Source organism: Ovis aries, chromosome 3 (assembly GCF_016772045.2).
Source record: "Ovis aries strain OAR_USU_Benz2616 breed Rambouillet chromosome 3, ARS-UI_Ramb_v3.0, whole genome shotgun sequence".
Lineage (NCBI taxonomy): Eukaryota > Metazoa > Chordata > Mammalia > Artiodactyla > Bovidae > Ovis > Ovis aries.
Genome location: NC_056056.1, coordinates 46,271,319 through 46,288,507, shown reverse-complemented (window position 1 = coordinate 46,288,507; position 17,189 = coordinate 46,271,319). Strand labels below are relative to the sequence as shown.

At 38.2% G+C, this 17,189-nt stretch overlaps 2 protein-coding genes across 4 annotated transcripts in view; one reads left to right on the top strand and one right to left on the bottom strand.

The window, feature by feature from the left end:
• Positions 1 to 2,016: 2,016 nt before the first annotated feature.
• On the bottom strand, positions 2,017 to 14,926 carry CCT4 (chaperonin containing TCP1 subunit 4). The gene is made up of 14 exons (XM_015094328.3): positions 14,663 to 14,926; positions 12,177 to 12,229; positions 11,631 to 11,720; positions 10,602 to 10,710; positions 9,867 to 10,009; positions 8,632 to 8,753; positions 8,155 to 8,287; positions 7,066 to 7,205; positions 5,759 to 5,855; positions 5,566 to 5,676; positions 5,336 to 5,466; positions 4,929 to 5,163; positions 2,980 to 3,093; positions 2,017 to 2,750 (listed from the first exon to the last, which is right to left on the bottom strand). The coding sequence occupies exons 1-14, from the start codon at positions 14,796 to 14,798 to the stop codon at positions 2,736 to 2,738; spliced, it is 1,629 nt and encodes a 542-aa protein (XP_014949814.2). The 5' UTR covers positions 14,799 to 14,926; the 3' UTR covers positions 2,017 to 2,735.
• The window catches only part of COMMD1 (copper metabolism domain containing 1), a 188,071-nt gene continuing 185,384 nt past the window's right edge, over positions 14,503 to 17,189 (top strand). For 2 of the 3 annotated variants that reach the window (XM_042246013.2, XM_060412080.1), the window contains exon 1: positions 14,975 to 15,003. The gene's annotated coding sequence lies outside the window, so the exon portion shown is untranslated. Of the gene's footprint in view, positions 14,609 to 14,974; positions 15,004 to 17,189 lie in introns of those variants that run through there. The other variant, XM_042246012.2, reaches the window with a different exon arrangement.

The following is a 17,189-nucleotide window of genomic DNA, read 5'->3' as shown; positions in this document are numbered from 1 at the left end:
GGTCAGATACAGATATGTTGCTTGGGACTTGTTTGATCCCTTTAAAGAAATCCTGTGTTGTGGAGTCCAGAGTGGTCTTTTTGGCTAATTCAGTCTTGCTATTAAGGCTGTACTCTTCTGAAGGCTCTACTCATTCCCTATTATAATACAAGGTTTCTCCAATCTAATAAGAATTTAAACTATTTCAAGGCCACTGTTAAATACAGTCTACTACTTTTCACTGGTTTTTCTGTGAACTCTATATAGTTTTACTGTACACAGAAATACTCAAAGACTTGACTACACCTCTACACATCCCTGGGAATTGTCTGTAAAGCTTTGTTTTCTAGTACTCCGTTCTACAACTTCTAGCCACTCAGTGTATCTGAACCTTTGATCCCTATCTTAATTCAGCAATATTGATGGAAAAACTATTAATCTGTACCTTTAAAAAGCTCAATAAACTTAAAAAGGGACAAGAAATTTTAAAGTGGGAAGTGAACAACTTACGGGACATCCACGTTTCACATTTACTTGATTTCAAGAAAAATGTGAATATACAAAAGTGCATCCATCTGACTCAAACTGCCCCATGACACACAAAACTTCACACACACCTCAAAAAAACTGAGATATTAACTTTTATAAGCCAAACTCAACACATCCAGTGTTGCAACCTAGGTTTCATATAACCCTCCTACTACTTTGCAATGACATTAGCTCCAACAGCCATTTCAATTTTCCGGTGTTTTTTAAATGGCATATGTAAAATTCTTAACCACTTACTGTTTGTGAAACTATTTGATCAGGTTCCTTTTGTGTTGTTAATGAAGTCTGGGGGTTGTCACTAACCACATTTCTCCTCTAAGCCCTGTGGTTTCTATTCCACAATTTTGCATATCAAGATTTTTAAGAATACATCATATTATAGAACTGACTTCTATGGCAAAATGTCAATAGTTCGAGGGTATAGGGTGTTCATACTGTTCTGTGAACTTAATAAAAAGCTAGGGTGGGAATTCCCTGGCTGTCAAGTGGTTAGGACTCAGCGATTTCACTGCTATGGGCCTGAGTACCCTGGTCCAGCAATTAAGATCCCACAAGCCACGGGGTGTGGCCAGAAAAATAAAGAAAATGAGAGTGAAAAAATAAATAGTACTCAAGAGGAAAAAAGTATGCAAAACCTTTGTCTCATTAGGATAGTCATCCTTCCTATTTAAAAGCATACCTTAAATATTTAACAGGATAATTTTCCTTTCATTGCTTTAGAATTATTTAACTGTATCAGACCACTATTTTTGAGTTTTGTCATTTGGCCTTTCAAAGCACCACTGCTTCCCAAAACATTTTTATAAATTTTATAAACTTGTAAAACCCAATCAAACCCTAAATAGTGGCTTAATTTACATCAAACTTAATGACTAACATTGTCTTGTTAGCATTCCTTTTATAAATTTTTAAACATATTTAGATACACACACATAAGGGTGCTGAATAACTCTTAAAAGTTCCAATATGAATAATTCTGGCTATTTTGACTTAATACCCATTAAAAACAGAAATAATTACTGAATTATTAAATTCCAGACTATCCAAAGACTTATCTGAATTTACCACTTACCAGATTAGTCATTTTAATTAACTATTGGAGTTGTCAGATACAAAGGAACTTCATACTGATTGGCTGAAGTTCTCCGAAACCTTTAGGAATCCCCGTCCCTCCATCCACTGCTTTCATAGTACTCTTTATATATAACACAAAAGATGGTCAAAGTAATCACGGATTATGTAAGGCTCAATTTGTGATCCACCTTAACGGTCTGGCCTTTATCCAAAGGCAATCAAAAGCCATGCAAGCGTTTGTAAAGGAGTGCTTGGCAAGTTAAAAGAAGACCACTAAGCTATACATAGAATGTGTGCAAAGTTGACTAGATGGAGACTGAAACAAGGACAGAACTAGTTAAGTTTTCCGGTACTCTTGGTGCAAGATTAAGGTGTTTTAAACCACTGACAAAACACTTACTTATACAAACAAAATTTGCTACATATATATGCGTATTTTTATTTATAGAGGGAATCCCAATTAACACAACAGTGGTTCTCAGAAAAAGAGGTAAGAATGAGAAAGACTTTCATTTTTCACTCTTTCTGTACTGTTAACTTTTCAAACAGCATATATATTACTGAAAGTGGGGGTTTATCAGGGTGATGAGCAGATTGGGCCATTTTTCCTTCTCAATACTTCTATCAAGAAACACAAAACTGGAGACTTCCCTGGCAGTCCAGTGTTTAAGATTCTTTGCTGCCCATGCATGGAGTGTGGGTTTGATCCCTGGTCAGGGAAGTAAGATCCCACATGCCACGCAGCCAGAAAAGAGAAAAACCACCACCACCACAACCTAACACAAAACTTAAAAGTACCCAGCAGTAAGTCCGTAAGAATTTAACAGGCAAATGTTACTACTTTTTTCTCTCTTCACAGGGATCTCAAGTGAATCAGAAATAACAGAGTTTGGGAGAAAGTGGGAATAATGCAGAGTATAGAGCAATAAATTAACCTGCTTTTTGAAACCATGTATTTAATATTTTCATTAAACTGTGTCAATACAATTTCAAGCAAATGCCAACTGGAAGACCAGGCCCAGAAATTCATAAAAGAAACAATCTTCCAAACAACAAGGAATGCCAAGGTGCTCTTCCACTCCAGCTGCACCATCAGCGGCCATGCTGGTGCCAGTCAGACCGTGTTAACCAGATTACCGAGTGTTTACCTGAAAAGAGAAAAATTTCAAAACCTGTAAGGACACAATTTTAAGGATGGAAGATGTTTAAGGTGGTTATCCAAACTTCCCCATTTTTATAGGTGAGAAAATACTAGAAGTATGAACTGTTTTCACCCTGATGACTAGCAAACTAACAACATTTATTGCTCCCACCCCAACTCCTCAAAAAATATGCCTTTCTGCCCTCGTAAGAAATTCACAACCTGTATATACTTACCACATCATCAATTTTCAGAATGCTCCGGACAGTTTCAGTTGCTAGAGTCAGTGCACTGACTGAAACCAACAGAGGCTGGACAACCAGTTCCTCCAATATGTTGGAAATACCACCCTGCAAACCAGTACAAGTTGCTTTTAGAATTTATAATGATACACATTACCAACTACACTGTTACCAGAAAACCGCAAAGCCTTTCAAGCTTAGTTTTCCTGTAGTCTAGTCAAGAGTCAGATACTCTCTACTAAGCATTTCCCTAAGTTATAGGCTGTTTTTCAACTGAAATCTAGAAAAACTGAATTAATGCTGTACTCTCCCAATCTGAACTCCAAAATAATTCCTTGTATCTTTTATTTTAAAATTCCTGGCAAAAATTAAATAGATGATATAGTTATTAAATTTAAGATTTTTTTTGGCTATATACCTGAAAATTTGTTGAGTTGCTCAGTCTTGTCTGACTCTTTGCGACCCCATGGACTGTAGCCTGTCAGGCTTCTCTGTCCATGGGATTCTCCAGGCAAGAATACTGGAGTGGGTGGTCATTCCCTTCATCAGGAGATCTTCCCAACCCAGGAATCGAACCCAAGTCTCCTGCATTGGCAGGTAGATTCTTTACCACTGAGCCACCAGGGAAGCCCTCAAAACTAACACTCTAAATCAACTATCTCAATTAAAGAAAAAAGGTATAAAATTTTAAATCATTTGATTCCCAGTTCTGAATTTGGCCAAGTCTAGTCTACCTGGTACTTTATATCATTCTCACTTTCCACTTTTAGATTCTTACTGCCACTATTCCCTCACCTTTAACCTAGGATTACTGCTGATGGTCTTAATAGGCAATCCTGTCTCCATTCTTCCCTCCTTAAAATACTCTTTCCATCACCTTAGTCTCTTGGTTTAAACAAACACACACAAAAAACAAAAACTCCCAACTATAGGAATTTAAAAACAAACACCCAGCCACCCTACCCATTCATCAACAACTCAAGGGACTCTTCATTCTAGCTTTTATCCAGTTTTTCCAATCTTAAAGTCCATTATATGATCAATACATCACCTCTGCTCTAGACAAAATGAATTAACGTTTTTGGTCCCTCTTACCTGTAAATCACTGCTTCCCCATCTGAAACTTTTTTATCCCCTACCAAACCAAAGTTGCAGCTTCCTAAAACTTTCCCTAACCAGTGCCCTCGAATCTACCTGCTTCTATCATTAAAAAAAAAAAAAAAAATCACCTTGTAGTGCCCATTTTCCCCCCTTACATGTTAACTGTCTTCTCAATAAAAGGAGACGTTAATAATGCAACAGGAGAAATCAGTACTGTTCTATGTGTCTACCCTATGAAACTACACCAGGCTGGTGCTCACAACAGCAGCAATGGTTAACTATACACCAGCCATCTTTGTTAAGAACTTTCTATTTGGTGGCTCAAATGGTAAAGCATCTGCCTACAATGCAGGAGACTCAGGTTCGATCCCTGGGTTGGGAAGATCCTCTGGGTAAGGAAATGGCAACCCACTCCAGTACTCTTGCCTAGAAAATCCCATGGACAGAAAAGTGTGGTAGGCTACAGTCCATGGGGTCGAAAAGAGTTGGACAACACTGAGCAACTTCACTTTCACTTTCTATTTAGTAATCCATTTAATCCTCACAGGCCTATGAAGGAACTATAATAATCCCTGTTTTTACAACCAAGAAAACGGAAGCACAGATTTAAAGTTGTACAATCATAAAATGCAGGGTTAATGAACAAAATACTATTTCTCACTTAATGCATCATCTTCATTTTCACTCATTAGCATACATTAACTAACCTGCAGGTTTTGTATCCAAATTGAAGGTTACTCTATTTTTAATTAGAAAGCCTTTCATTCCACAGACAATTATAAAGCTTTTAGTATTTTATATTAATCAACATTTCCTGCAGTAACAAAAGTTTAAATTACTACCTTTCGGACATTAATGCCTGTAGTTTTTTCTCCCTGGGCATGCCGGTTTCTTAGTTCTGTTACAGTAGAAATGGGATTCAGGCCAGCATTTTCAGCTAGTGTAGATGGAATGACTTCCATAGCATCTGCAAAAGCACGAATGCAGTAGGATTCCATACCACTCAATGTTCGTGAGTATTCAGTTAACCGTAGGGCCAACTCTATTTCTGGAGCACCACCTCCTGCAATAAGAGCTCTGAAATTCAGAAGTGTATTTTTAGTTTATTTTATCCAACAGAAATAATGATTTATTTAAAAGCTTAATACTCTTTAAAGTTTTAATAATACTAAAAATCTTTAAAATGTAAAATCTTATATAATCAAAATATGGAAGTTTTAATGATCAAAACGTTACTTAGTAATATTACCTCTTTTTCACTAAACAGCGAATAACACAGAGCGCATCATGGATGGAGCGCTCAGCTTCTTCAATCACCAATTTGTTAGAACCACGAACAACAATTGTAACTGTTTTTCCAGGGCTTGCACAACCTGTAATCTTTAGTAAACAAACTCCAGAATTAGGTTATTTCAAGGATTAAAAAAAAAAAAACACATCCAAACCCCAAGCAAACAGAAACTTAATTTTAATAGTTACCTTGATCAGTTTGCCAGAACCATTTAAGCTGACTTCCTCAGCTAACTCAGCAGATCCCAGCATGTCAGCAGTGAACTGGTCAACATGAGCAACTGGTTTGGTTCCAATCGTCTGGGAATAACAGTCACATTCACCAACTCAGATGTCTGACTAGTGAACATTTTCACATATACAGATATTAAGAATATTTTACCTTACAAATGAATTCAATGTCTTCTCTTTCAATATCCTTTACCACCATAATCTTCATTTTGTTCAGGAAATGTAATGCAAGATCACTAAGAGCATCTCTAAAATACAGAAACAGTGATTACGTCAACACTGGTTTAGAACAGAAATTTTGCTATTTAACTCCTTAGGATTTTCCATAATTTTACTATTGTTTAAATGGCCAATTATTTAATTATTTGTGAAAGGAGATGCTTTAAATAGCTTGACCAAGTTTATGAGCTCAAAATTCTTAAATAAGATTTCTAAAGGATAATATTTAAAATGTACCCCAAGGACAGTTGTAAAACACACAAAAGTAATTGTCATCATTCTTCTGATAGTTAATTAATACTTCATGAATTTAGAATTAAGTATCATGCTAAATTATGTTTAAGACCCCACAAATTTACATGTTTACACAAACTATCTGAATGACTCCCGCACCCCAACAACCCTGATACTGAAGGGTAGATATCAGTATCCTTGTTTTACAGATAAGTAAACTGAGTTTTGAGAGCAATTTATTAGAAGTTACTAGCTATTATGTAACTTGAATTTAGCAAGAGGTATTCCAACTCTTCAAGAAGGTGTCTATATCAAGAGATCCACAATACTTATAGAGAGTACATAAGAATGCGTCTATCTATTAGAAGAAAACACTGAAACATCAGTTTCTTCAAGGCATCAGTTCAAACTTTGGAGAATTCTTTCAATCCGTGGACTATCTAGTATTCCTCCAATCCGTGGACTATCCAGGATTCCCCTCAAAACTCCTAAAATTTCAAGACAAACTACTGCATGGCCTTTTAAAGAACTTCCCTGGTGGCTCAGATGGTAAAGCATCTGCCTACAATGCGGGAGACCCGGGTTCAATCTCAGGGTTGGGAAGATCTCCTGGGAAAGGAAATGGCAACCCACTCCAGTATTCTTGCCTGGAAAATCCCATGGACGGAGGAACCTGGTAGGCTATAGTCCATGGGGTCACAAAGAGTTGGACACGACTGAGCGACTTCACTTTAAATAAATACCTCTAAAATTTTACCTAATAAGGTACCTTTTTACTTGATAGTAAGGATCTTCGTCAAGAAGGACATATATCCCACACTTAAATTATCATAACAAGAAAGGAACTCATTTTAGATAATTTACCAGAATACTACAATGCCCTAAAATGCAAATCTGTTCCAGATTTCTAGTGGTTTAACACACCCCTAATGCTTCTTAAAAACTGCTAGAAGGGATCCAAAATCAATTATTGTTAACAGGTGATAAAAATAAAATGCCCCATACCTTAGAATAGACTTCTGTATGAGAAGAACATTACATCCTGTTTTTTTAATTTGCTTCACTAAATTTAAAATATAAGCTCTCTCTTCTCTTAGCACTCGATCCATTTGAACATAGTCAGAAACCACTATTTGATTGTCCATCTGTTCAGAAAAAGAACATATTAATAATTTGGATTTTAAGAGTTCTTAAGCAAAAAATGAGAATTTTAATGAAAATATTATGTATAATATAAACCCAAAGAAAATCACACCAACCTAGAGATTACATAGACACACACAGTGAAAGTCTAGAAAAGTGAATATAAATGAAATGCAACTCAGGTTTTTTACTTTTACCTATACACCTTACTGGTATTTTTCACAATGTTGTGGAAATCATTAAAGGTAAAAATGATCATCCTATTTCATGGATACGTCAATTGTCCTCATAAAAATTTACATGTTACTGAAATAACTTCAATTGCATCCCTTTTACTCCATGGTTAAAAAATATTGATATGCTGAAAGCAATTAAAGACAAGTACTATTATATTTAAGACCTATAAAAGACCACTGATTTTTACATGGGTTAAAATTTGGGAAACAAACGACTGAACAGGAAACCTATATGCTAACACAATATGAAATGAGAGCAAACCTGAATCGGGTGACAAAGAGCAGCCACTCCTTTAGGGAATGGTGCTTATCACTAACAGATTTAATATGTTAAATTAAAAATCACTTTTGGAATAAAAACAATAAGCTGGTTTAAAGTTCTACTATGCAAACATAAAGACAAAGAATCTGGAAATCCCTCTTAGACCACCACTTTCACAGAGCCTAGCTTTACTGTTTTATACATATCCTTATGATTATTTGTCTTCATTTGAGAAGTCAATGCTCAATTTCAATAAACAGCCAACTGAAATTAAATCCATCACATGCGGCATCCAACATTTTATACTTTTGTCTTGATTTTACTGATTTTTAAATCCTTGCTTTCTATCACTAGTATTAATATCAGCATTTTCTATTTTTATAATAATCAGCAAATATCTTTGTTATTAGAAAGTCAAACAGCTAAGGAATAATTTCATTTGGTTTTACTTACATCTGTTTTGGGAGCAGATAAGCAGAACTGAATAAGCCCAATTTTAGCCTTTTCAACTCTGGTTATGCCAGAATTTGCTACCTTTTGAGTAAGAACCAGACCTTCCACCAACTCACAGTCATCAATTGTCCCACTAAGAAAAAAGAAAATGAAGAGACAGTTAAGAGGGGAGGGAAATCTCCAAGTTTAACAGACTGGAAACAGATTAAAAATCATCAGTCTGATAAAATGTGCTTCAACCTCACTCATATTTATTAATGGCCCATTTCTGAACCTCTCTGATCACACCACTGCTCTGCCATCACCAGGGAATATAAACTAACTCTTCAAATTTCCACATTAATATCAGCTGTCATGAAAATAAAACAACTAAACGTACATGACTTTCATCTACATTTTTCATTTAACTATTTTTGAAACAGCTTATGTTTACTTTGAAAATTAATTTTTATTAAAGTTATAATTAGAGATGCTTACCCAAGCTTCTTAACTATTTTAATATCTCTAAGATCTACACTAGTAGCTGTGGCTGGGTCAATCACTTTCATCACTGCATCTACACTCATTGGAGAAAGGAGACTTGAATACTGGGACACAACCTAGTATTAAAAAGAAAAAAAGTTAAGTGTCATAAAATGTTGTTAACAGAGAAAGTCCCAGTTCTTTAGTGATAAAGATATTCAAGAAGTAATCTCAATTACTTTTTTGAGTGGGGTGGAGAACATAAAGGGTCAGACACAACTGAGGTGATTTAGCACACACAAGGAGTACATGTCGGGAAACATTACATATAAACTATCTTTTCCACTCAAGTTTGACCGTCACCAATAAAAATATACATTTGCGTTCCTCTTTTATTAATAGTCAGGACTGACTAGATTACTAGTAATTCAACAGGAAATCCAAAAGAACAATTTTATGCTGAGGTTTCATATTTAAACTGAATTTATGCTCAGATGTTATATATGTGCAACCCTATTGCTGAGGGGCTGATAAAAATAGGTAATGGTTAGAACATATTGAGCATGAATTCTATGTCATGCAGTAGCTTTAACACTTTACATTCATATACTTAATCTTCCAATGAAAAACCTAAAACATACAGCTTAATTAAGTGGAGCTGGCACTGAACCCAAGCAGTCTAGGCTCTATGACCAATGCTTATAACCATTATGATATTCTAAATTAGTCTAAATTAGTTCTGGGGATATTTATCAACACTATTACTTAATATCACTAATACGATCTAGATTTCCCCTTAACATTTAAATAACACTGATGAAAAGGAAAAAGAATGGAGTGGGCATGGGACACACAACATAACAGAAAATAGGTAACATGAGCTTCCAAGAAACTGAAAATAACATTAATGCTTTATATTTGATTTAAAAAAAATAGCAACATGGTTAAGAGATGGACCATGATGGGCAGCCCTATCTGGGGTTCAAGTCTCATCTCTGCCTCTCATTAGTGGATCTTGGATAAGTTATTTAACTTCACTTTCTTTTCCCATCTGTAAAATCAACTTACCTAAAAGCCTTGACGTTAGTTAATTTTACTTGAACTAATTCAGTTATGCAAACTAGTTTAGTTACCCACTCTTGAGAGTTAATATTTATGAACTATACAGCATCAAAAACCACAGAATAAGAGTTGCAGTTCCTGACGAACTGAACTGTACTTTTACAATGATCGCATTGTGCTTGTCTCACCTTTGAGTTCAATGAAGTGGCCGCACTATTTAACAAAGTTTCTCTGTCACTCAGTTCCACAGGTCGAGACATGTCAGTCAAGATGTCAATGCCCTTTTCCAAGGCCTTCTGGAATGACTCAGAAATGATGGTGGGATGAATCCCTGTCATTTGTGAAAGGGTAGTTAATTTAATAATAACAGATAAACATCATACTTGACGTGACTTAAAATTTCTTTGCTCATTACAACATCAAAGCAGTCAAATTTTAAATTATTCTTAATAATGGTTCGAATAACTTTAACTACTAATGTCTAATGATTTATTTCTATTTAATTCGAAATAAATTACATATTATGTGATACTTGAGATTAAAACCATTTTTTTTTTACTTTACAAAGATTCTATAAGTCTACATAATAGTAAGTGACTGAGGAATCACAACTACATTTAGGCAGTATGTACCAAAACAAGAATCCTTACTTTCTCTCCTAAATCACTGCTCTCATCTATAGCCTGTTTAGTAATACCACCAACCAGTCATTTTTTAAAAGCAAAATTTTATGAAGTTCCATTCAAAACAAAAGCAGGAAAACCAGGGGTGGGGTGGGGTGTGGGGAGACCCAGAAGCAGAAAAAAATTTTTAATACATGATAAACAGCAAAATTAGCTGTTTCAAATTAAATTGTTAATCTCGTATTACTTAATAACTTTTGCCTTTATTCAGTAATAAAGTATGTCTTATGTCCTACCCACCTTTCTGAAGAAGCTTGGTACAGGAGTCCAAGAGAGAGCCAGCAATAATGACCACTGATGTGGTGCCATCTCCTGCTTCTATATCCTGAGCCTTGGACAGCTCCACCAGCTGGGTGAACAGAACATGTCAAGTTGTTCAGTAAGAACTGGTTCATGAGAACCCAATAACAGCGTCAGTGACATTCACATCATGTTCACTTACAGATCTTGATTATCAGCACTGTAAGAGTCAATATACTTTTCTTCTGATTTTTTGTCCACCTTGGTTTGATTTAAAAATGATGACCTATATATTTGTGGCATGCAAAATTCTATTTACACACTTTATAAGAAGCTATATTATGATTTATAGTTCAGACTACAGGTTGTTTTTTCTTCCCATTACTTAAAAGAACTAGGGGCACTCTATAGATTCAGAAACTATGAAGTGCAGGATTCAGATGAGAGGAGATTATTAGTTTGAAATCCTTGGCCATATTTATCTAAACTGACCCTGCATGAAGCACAACCTGACCAGTTTTCAGTCACCTTTACCTAATCAAAAGGGATTTTTAAAACAGGAATTTCTAAGGAATTTGTTTTTGCTGATATTTTGACTCCTCACTTGACACTAGAATCACCATTATGACTTGTAGTTGAATTAAAAATTGTTCTTAAAAATAAATATCAGGGAAAGTTTAAACACAAGATTTATTTTGCAAACAAAAAGTTCTACTTTCAGCTAACACCCACTGAACTAATAATTGGTACAAATTTTTTTTTAACAGTACATTTTTTTCTCTCTTCCTTATATGTGTGGCACGTTGCTGTGGAAAAGGAGAATCATGTTTTATTATGATTTTCAACGAAGAACATAATGCTAGGCATACAACATATCCTAAAAATATGCCTGATTAGCATAAAAAAGAGAAACTTTCACCATGTTTAAACTTACCATGTGATCAAATAAAACAAATTTAACTGCTTACCGAATATCAAATAATACACTTAAAGAAACCCAAAACACTCTCACCTAAAAATTACACTTACCATTCTGGCTGCTGGATGTAACACCTGCATTTGTTTCAGAATGGTGGCACCATCATTTGTAATGGTCACATCACCTTTTCCATCTTGAATCTGCAAAGTATAGTTTTTTAAAGGTTGTTATTTCAAAAAAATTTTTTTCTTTATCCAGTATTAATGTGAAACCCTAAAAGCTCTACTAATTTTAATACTTCTTGTACAGAACTTATGTTTGCATAATGCTTAATTTCAAATTGTTTTCCCTTACCCTGGTGTAAAGATTAAGAACATGCAGTAATAGTCCCAGTTTACAAGTGAAATACCTGGGTTTTTTTCCTACTTAAAAGTGAAGGAACTAAGACACTAAAAAAGGGATACAAAAGATATTATAAAGAATCATCATAAAATATGAATTATAACTAGGTCCCATTCACCCCAAAGTAATCTGTCCCTTTCTGAACTCTCAAAGCCTTTCTAACACTTTACTTTTTAAACAGCACATCTTAACCCTCTATAGAGAGCTTGCAGTAGGCACAGTAGTACTAAATAAGTAATGAATGAGCCTTTTACCATTTTATCCATTCCTTTTGGTCCGAGGCTTGTTCTAATAGCATCAGCAACAGCTGTAAATAGGGAAACAAGAAAAAGAAACCAAGACTCTTTAAAGAGCAAAGCATTTCTTCTACTCACAAATAATCATCTTGTCCTTATTAGAATATGGTGCATAACAATTCACTGTGTTTGCTAAAGGAAATTCTATACCTAAAAATCTACTCAAAACAGAAATAATTATTTTACTCCTTTAATTGTACGATGCTTCACTTTTTGTTGCTAAAGTCACTATATGTAGCATTTGTACCCTGCACATATGGTAGAATAAATGTTGAAGTCACCTAATCCTATTAATATCAATATAACTTAAGTCATGTGCTCTGAATGAGAACTGCATTACCTTTCCCATTCTCTGAAACAAAACAAACAGCAATAACAGGACAAGCTAGATCTCCTAGCACATTCTACAGCCCTACTTGCTTTTGTATATTTCACAACTAAAATAATGCTTTCAGTGGGTTGTATTAATACATAATCTTAAAAAGATTATAAGAAAATATTTGTTATAGCTTAAAAAAATTCTACTTAATTATTTCATAATTGGGGGCTGCATTTCCTAATTATTCAGCCATCATTAATCACTCTTTCAGGTGATTTTAGTGGACCCACATGGCAACGATTCTACAAGCAGACCCAATTCACTTTAAGAACACCCTTACAGTCATCTACAGGAAACCTCTAGAAAGGCACACTATTCAAAACATAAAATTTTTGCTGATCACCTCCTCAAAAGTGTCTGAAGTTTAACATACTATGTAGTACACAGTATTATCTGTTAAATGACTTGTGCTGAATAGTACTAGAACTACCACAACTATTTGTGTGTGTGTGTGTGTGTGCTGTTTTGACATCGTCAACCAAAGAAAAAACTGGCTCCATGAATTACACTAAGGATGCATCTGGCAACAGCTTTTCCCCACCAGTCTGTAGGGTTCTGTCTGACTTGGACAGTCTAGTAGTCCCCCTTTGTTCCAGGAGCTCTCCTCACTTAAGATGTAAGGGTCAAGTTTACAAGTAAGTGGCCTTTTCCTCCTATATGCATTCCTCTCTTGTCCAATTTCAATTCTCTGTGCAGGGATGTTTCCAAATTTGCGGAAGTAAACATCCCATCCTGTTACCTTGTTTGTTGAAAATCTACCATATTTTATAGCTTTTCCGGCCCCACAACATGGCACCAGAATTTACCTAAACACCTTGTTTCTAATGAAATAAATCTAAGCTTCAATTATGGTCTCTAGATAACTTTCAAACAACCTTCATTTCAGGGTAGAGACTCTCTTGAACTTTCAAACGACTCCTAAATTTACCATTTAGTCATTCTGACATCCTCAACTCATTTAAGCCTGAACCAGAACCTAGTCTCTCTTCTTCCACCATACTTCCTTCAGCGTTACCTGATTTTTTCCAGCAGTAGCAGCACCATACCCTCAGTCCCCTGGACAGATAACCTCAAATATCTGTAAGGCTGTACTCTATGTATACATATACACACACCTGGCTCCTCAGATGCTTTCTTATTTAAGCCTTACAGCAACCCTCCAAGGTAGCTATTATTTCATTATACTGAAAAACAATCTGTAGCTGCGGGAGTCGTGTTAACGCCTTTCCAGAACAACAACAAAGGACACCTTGTGGCCCCACTCTACCTTTCTGATCTCACTTCTCATTTCTTCAGGCACCTGATGCTCTAACCCAAATGAAATACTCCCTGTACTCAAACACATAACGGGCAAGAACTCTAAGCCTCTGTTCTCACTTTTTTCTTCTAGACTCTTCTAATTCATCCCGACGTCTCTTAATCCTCACAACTTTTTTTTAAGCGAACTTTTCCATCCTCAATTTTATAGGCAAGAAAACCTTGGTTAAAGGTCACAAAGCCACGAAGTAACGTAACTAAACGAAACCCAGGACTTCTTGAATTCCACCAAAAGCCAAACTCTTCTTCATTTGCTGGCTGTACGTGCAGAGAGGACACCAAAGCTCAACGCAGCCTCATAATTACTCTCAAACAAGGTGGGTCGGTCTCTTTCACACCCCCCAGTACAATGGACCCCGCCCCAATTTAAGGCGCGGAGAGTTTACCCGAATTCAATAGCTGAGCCAGAAAAGTATTTCCCTATTTTAATAAAACAAAAAGACTGTAAAGTATTATGCAAACATTCTACCAGTAGACCGCTGCATGAGGGCCCCGGCTGCTTTCTTAAGTATGGTGAAAGCAGCACGCCCCGGAAAATTGTGGGCGTCTAAGACGCAGAATGGGGCCAGTATAAAGGCTTCCATACTCGGGGTCGGGAACAACGGCGAACAGGAAGGAGGATCCCTGCACTGAGCTTATTCTATGAGAGGCCCAAAGCGGATCATCTGAACGAACAGCCCACCCAAGGCTGGGGGTAAGAGTGCACACTCAGGCCCGGAGGGCCGCGACTCAAGCCGGGGAGCGATACCTTTGGCTGCGGAGATGTTGCTGAAGCGGATCTGGGCCGGCTTATCGCGGTCCTGATAGGCGCTCTTCCCGCGGCCGCCGGCAGCCCCGACAGCCCCGGCGGGCGGCCCGGTCCGGGGTGCTACGTTCTCGGGCATGGCAACCTTGGATGGGTCTGCGTGAGCTTGGGAAGGACGGATGGACAAGGATTGCGGCTGACCAGGGACCAACCGTAAGCGCCCACCGCCTTCACGAACCTTCCAGAAAGCGGCACCGCCGCCGGGAGGAGGAGGAGCCGGGGAAGGGGTCCTTCCTGGAGGCGCGGCGCTGCCGTGACGTCACAGACTGCCCGCCGCGCGCCGGGTGAGGGGGCCAGCGCCGGGGAGCTGGGGGCTGGCTGGGGCTCTTGGTCCGGGGTCCTTTGGGCCGGGGGCGCGCTGAGCAAGCTCGGGGGAGGCAGAAAGGCTCACTTGCGATTGTAGGCTGGTGTCGGGACACCTCATCTCCCCACTAACCCCTCCTCGGGCCTGAGGACCCCTCGTTAACTGCAGTTGGAAGTGTCACTCCCGGGTGGGTGGGGTTTTTGCCGGCGGTACGCTTGTATTTTTGGAAAAGGAAATGGCGACCCAATCGAGTATTCTTACCTGGAGAAAATCCACGGACACAGGAGCCTGGTGGGTTACAGTCCATGGGGTCGCAGAGTCGGACACGACTGAGCACAGACCTGTATTTTATTCAGTTTTATTCGTTTTGAAAGCGAATCGGAAAAGAGATTTGGCAGTTCAGTTCAGTCGCTGAGTTGTGTCCGACACTTTGGGATCCCATGGACTGCAGCACGCCAGGCTTCCCTGTCCATCACCAGTAATTCCCGGAGTTTACTCAAACTCAGTCCCATTGAGTCGTTGATGCCATCCAGCCATCTCGTCTTCTGTCGTCCCCTTCTCCTTCCGTCTTCAATCTTTCCCGGCATCAGGGAGTCCAAGGGACTCGCGAGAGTCTTTGTCAACACCACAGTTCACAAGCATCAGTTCTTCGGCGCTCAGTTTTCTTTATACTCCAACTCTCACATCCATACATGACTACTGGGAAAACCATAGTTTTGAAGCAAGGGACCTTTGTTGGCAAAGTAATGTCTCTACTTTTTAATATGTTGTCTAGGTTGGCTTCCCTGGTGGCTCAGAGGGTAAAGCGACTGCCTGCAATGCAGGAGACCTGGGTTTGATCCCTGGGTCAGGAAGATCCCCAGGAGAAGGAAATGGCAACCCACTCGAGTACTCTTGACTGAAAAATCCCATAGAAGCCTGGTAGATTACAGTCCATGGGATCGCAAAGAGTCGGACATGACTGAGGGCCTTCACTTTCTTTTCTTCCAAAAAACAAGCATCTTTTAATTTGATGAATGCAGTCACCATCTACAGTGATTTTTGGAGCCCCCCCCCAATAAAATTTTGTCACTGTTTCCATTGTTTCCCTATCTATTTGCCATGAAGTGATAGGACCAGATGCCATGATCTTAGTTTTCTGAATGTTGAGTTTTAAGCCACCATTTTCACTCTGCTCTTTCACTTTCATCAAGAGGCTCTTTAGTTCTTTGCTTTCTGCCATAAGTGTGGTGTCATCTGTGTATCTGAGGTTTTTGGTATTTCATGGGCAATCTTGATTCCAGCTTGTACTTCAGCCAGTCCAGCATTTCACATAGTGCGCTCTGCACATAGGTAAAATAAGGTGATGATACACAGCCTTGACGTACTCTTTTCCGGAACCAGTCTCTTGTACCATGTCCAGTTCTAACTGTTGCTACTTGACCTGCATACAGATTTCTTAAGAGGTAGGTCAGGTGGTCTGGTATTCCCATCTCTTTCAGAATTTTCCACAGTTTGTTGTGATCCACAGTCAAAGGCTTTGGTGTAATCAATAAAGCAGAAGTTTTTCTGGAATTCTCTTGCTTTTTCAATGATCCAATGGATGTTGGCAATTTGATCTGTGGTTCTTCTGCCTGTTAATCCAGTTTGAACATCTGGAAGTTCACGGTTCACGAACTGCTGAAGCCAGGCTTGGAGAATTTTGAGCATTACTTTACTAGCATGTGCTGCTGCTGCTGCTGCTGCTGCTGCTGCTGCTGCTAAGTCGCTTCAGTTGTGTCCGACTCTGTGCAACCCCATAGATGGCAGCCCATCAGGCTCCCCCGTCCCTGGGATTCTCCAGGCAAGAATACTGGAGTGGGTTGCCATTTCCTTCTCCAATGCATGAAAGTGAAAGTGAAGTCGCCTGGTCGTGTCCGACTCTTAGCGACCCCATGAACTGCAGCCTACCAGGCTCCTCTGTCCATGGGATTTCCCAGGCAAGAGTACTGGAGTGGGGTGCCATTGCCTTCTACTAGCATGTGAGATGAGTGAAATTGTGCAGTAGTTTAAACATTCTTTGGCATTGCCCTTCTTTGGGATTGGAATGCAAACTGACCTTTTCCAGCCCTGTGGCCATTGCTGAGTTTTCCAAATTTGCTGGCATATTGAGTGGAGCACTTTGACAGCATCATCTTTTAGGATTTG

Coding starts and splice junctions, on each gene's coding strand:
- CCT4 (XM_015094328.3), bottom strand. CDS start 14,798: ATGCCCGAGAACGTAGCACCCCGGACCGGGCCGCCCGCCGGGGCTGTC. Junction 8,754..9,866: donor CCACTTCATTGAACTCAAAG/GTGAGACAAGCA, acceptor TTTTAATACTAG/GTTGTGTCCCAGTATTCAAG. Junction 5,856..7,065: donor ATACAGAAGTCTATTCTAAG/GTATGGGGCATT, acceptor TCTGTATTTTAG/AGATGCTCTTAGTGATCTTG.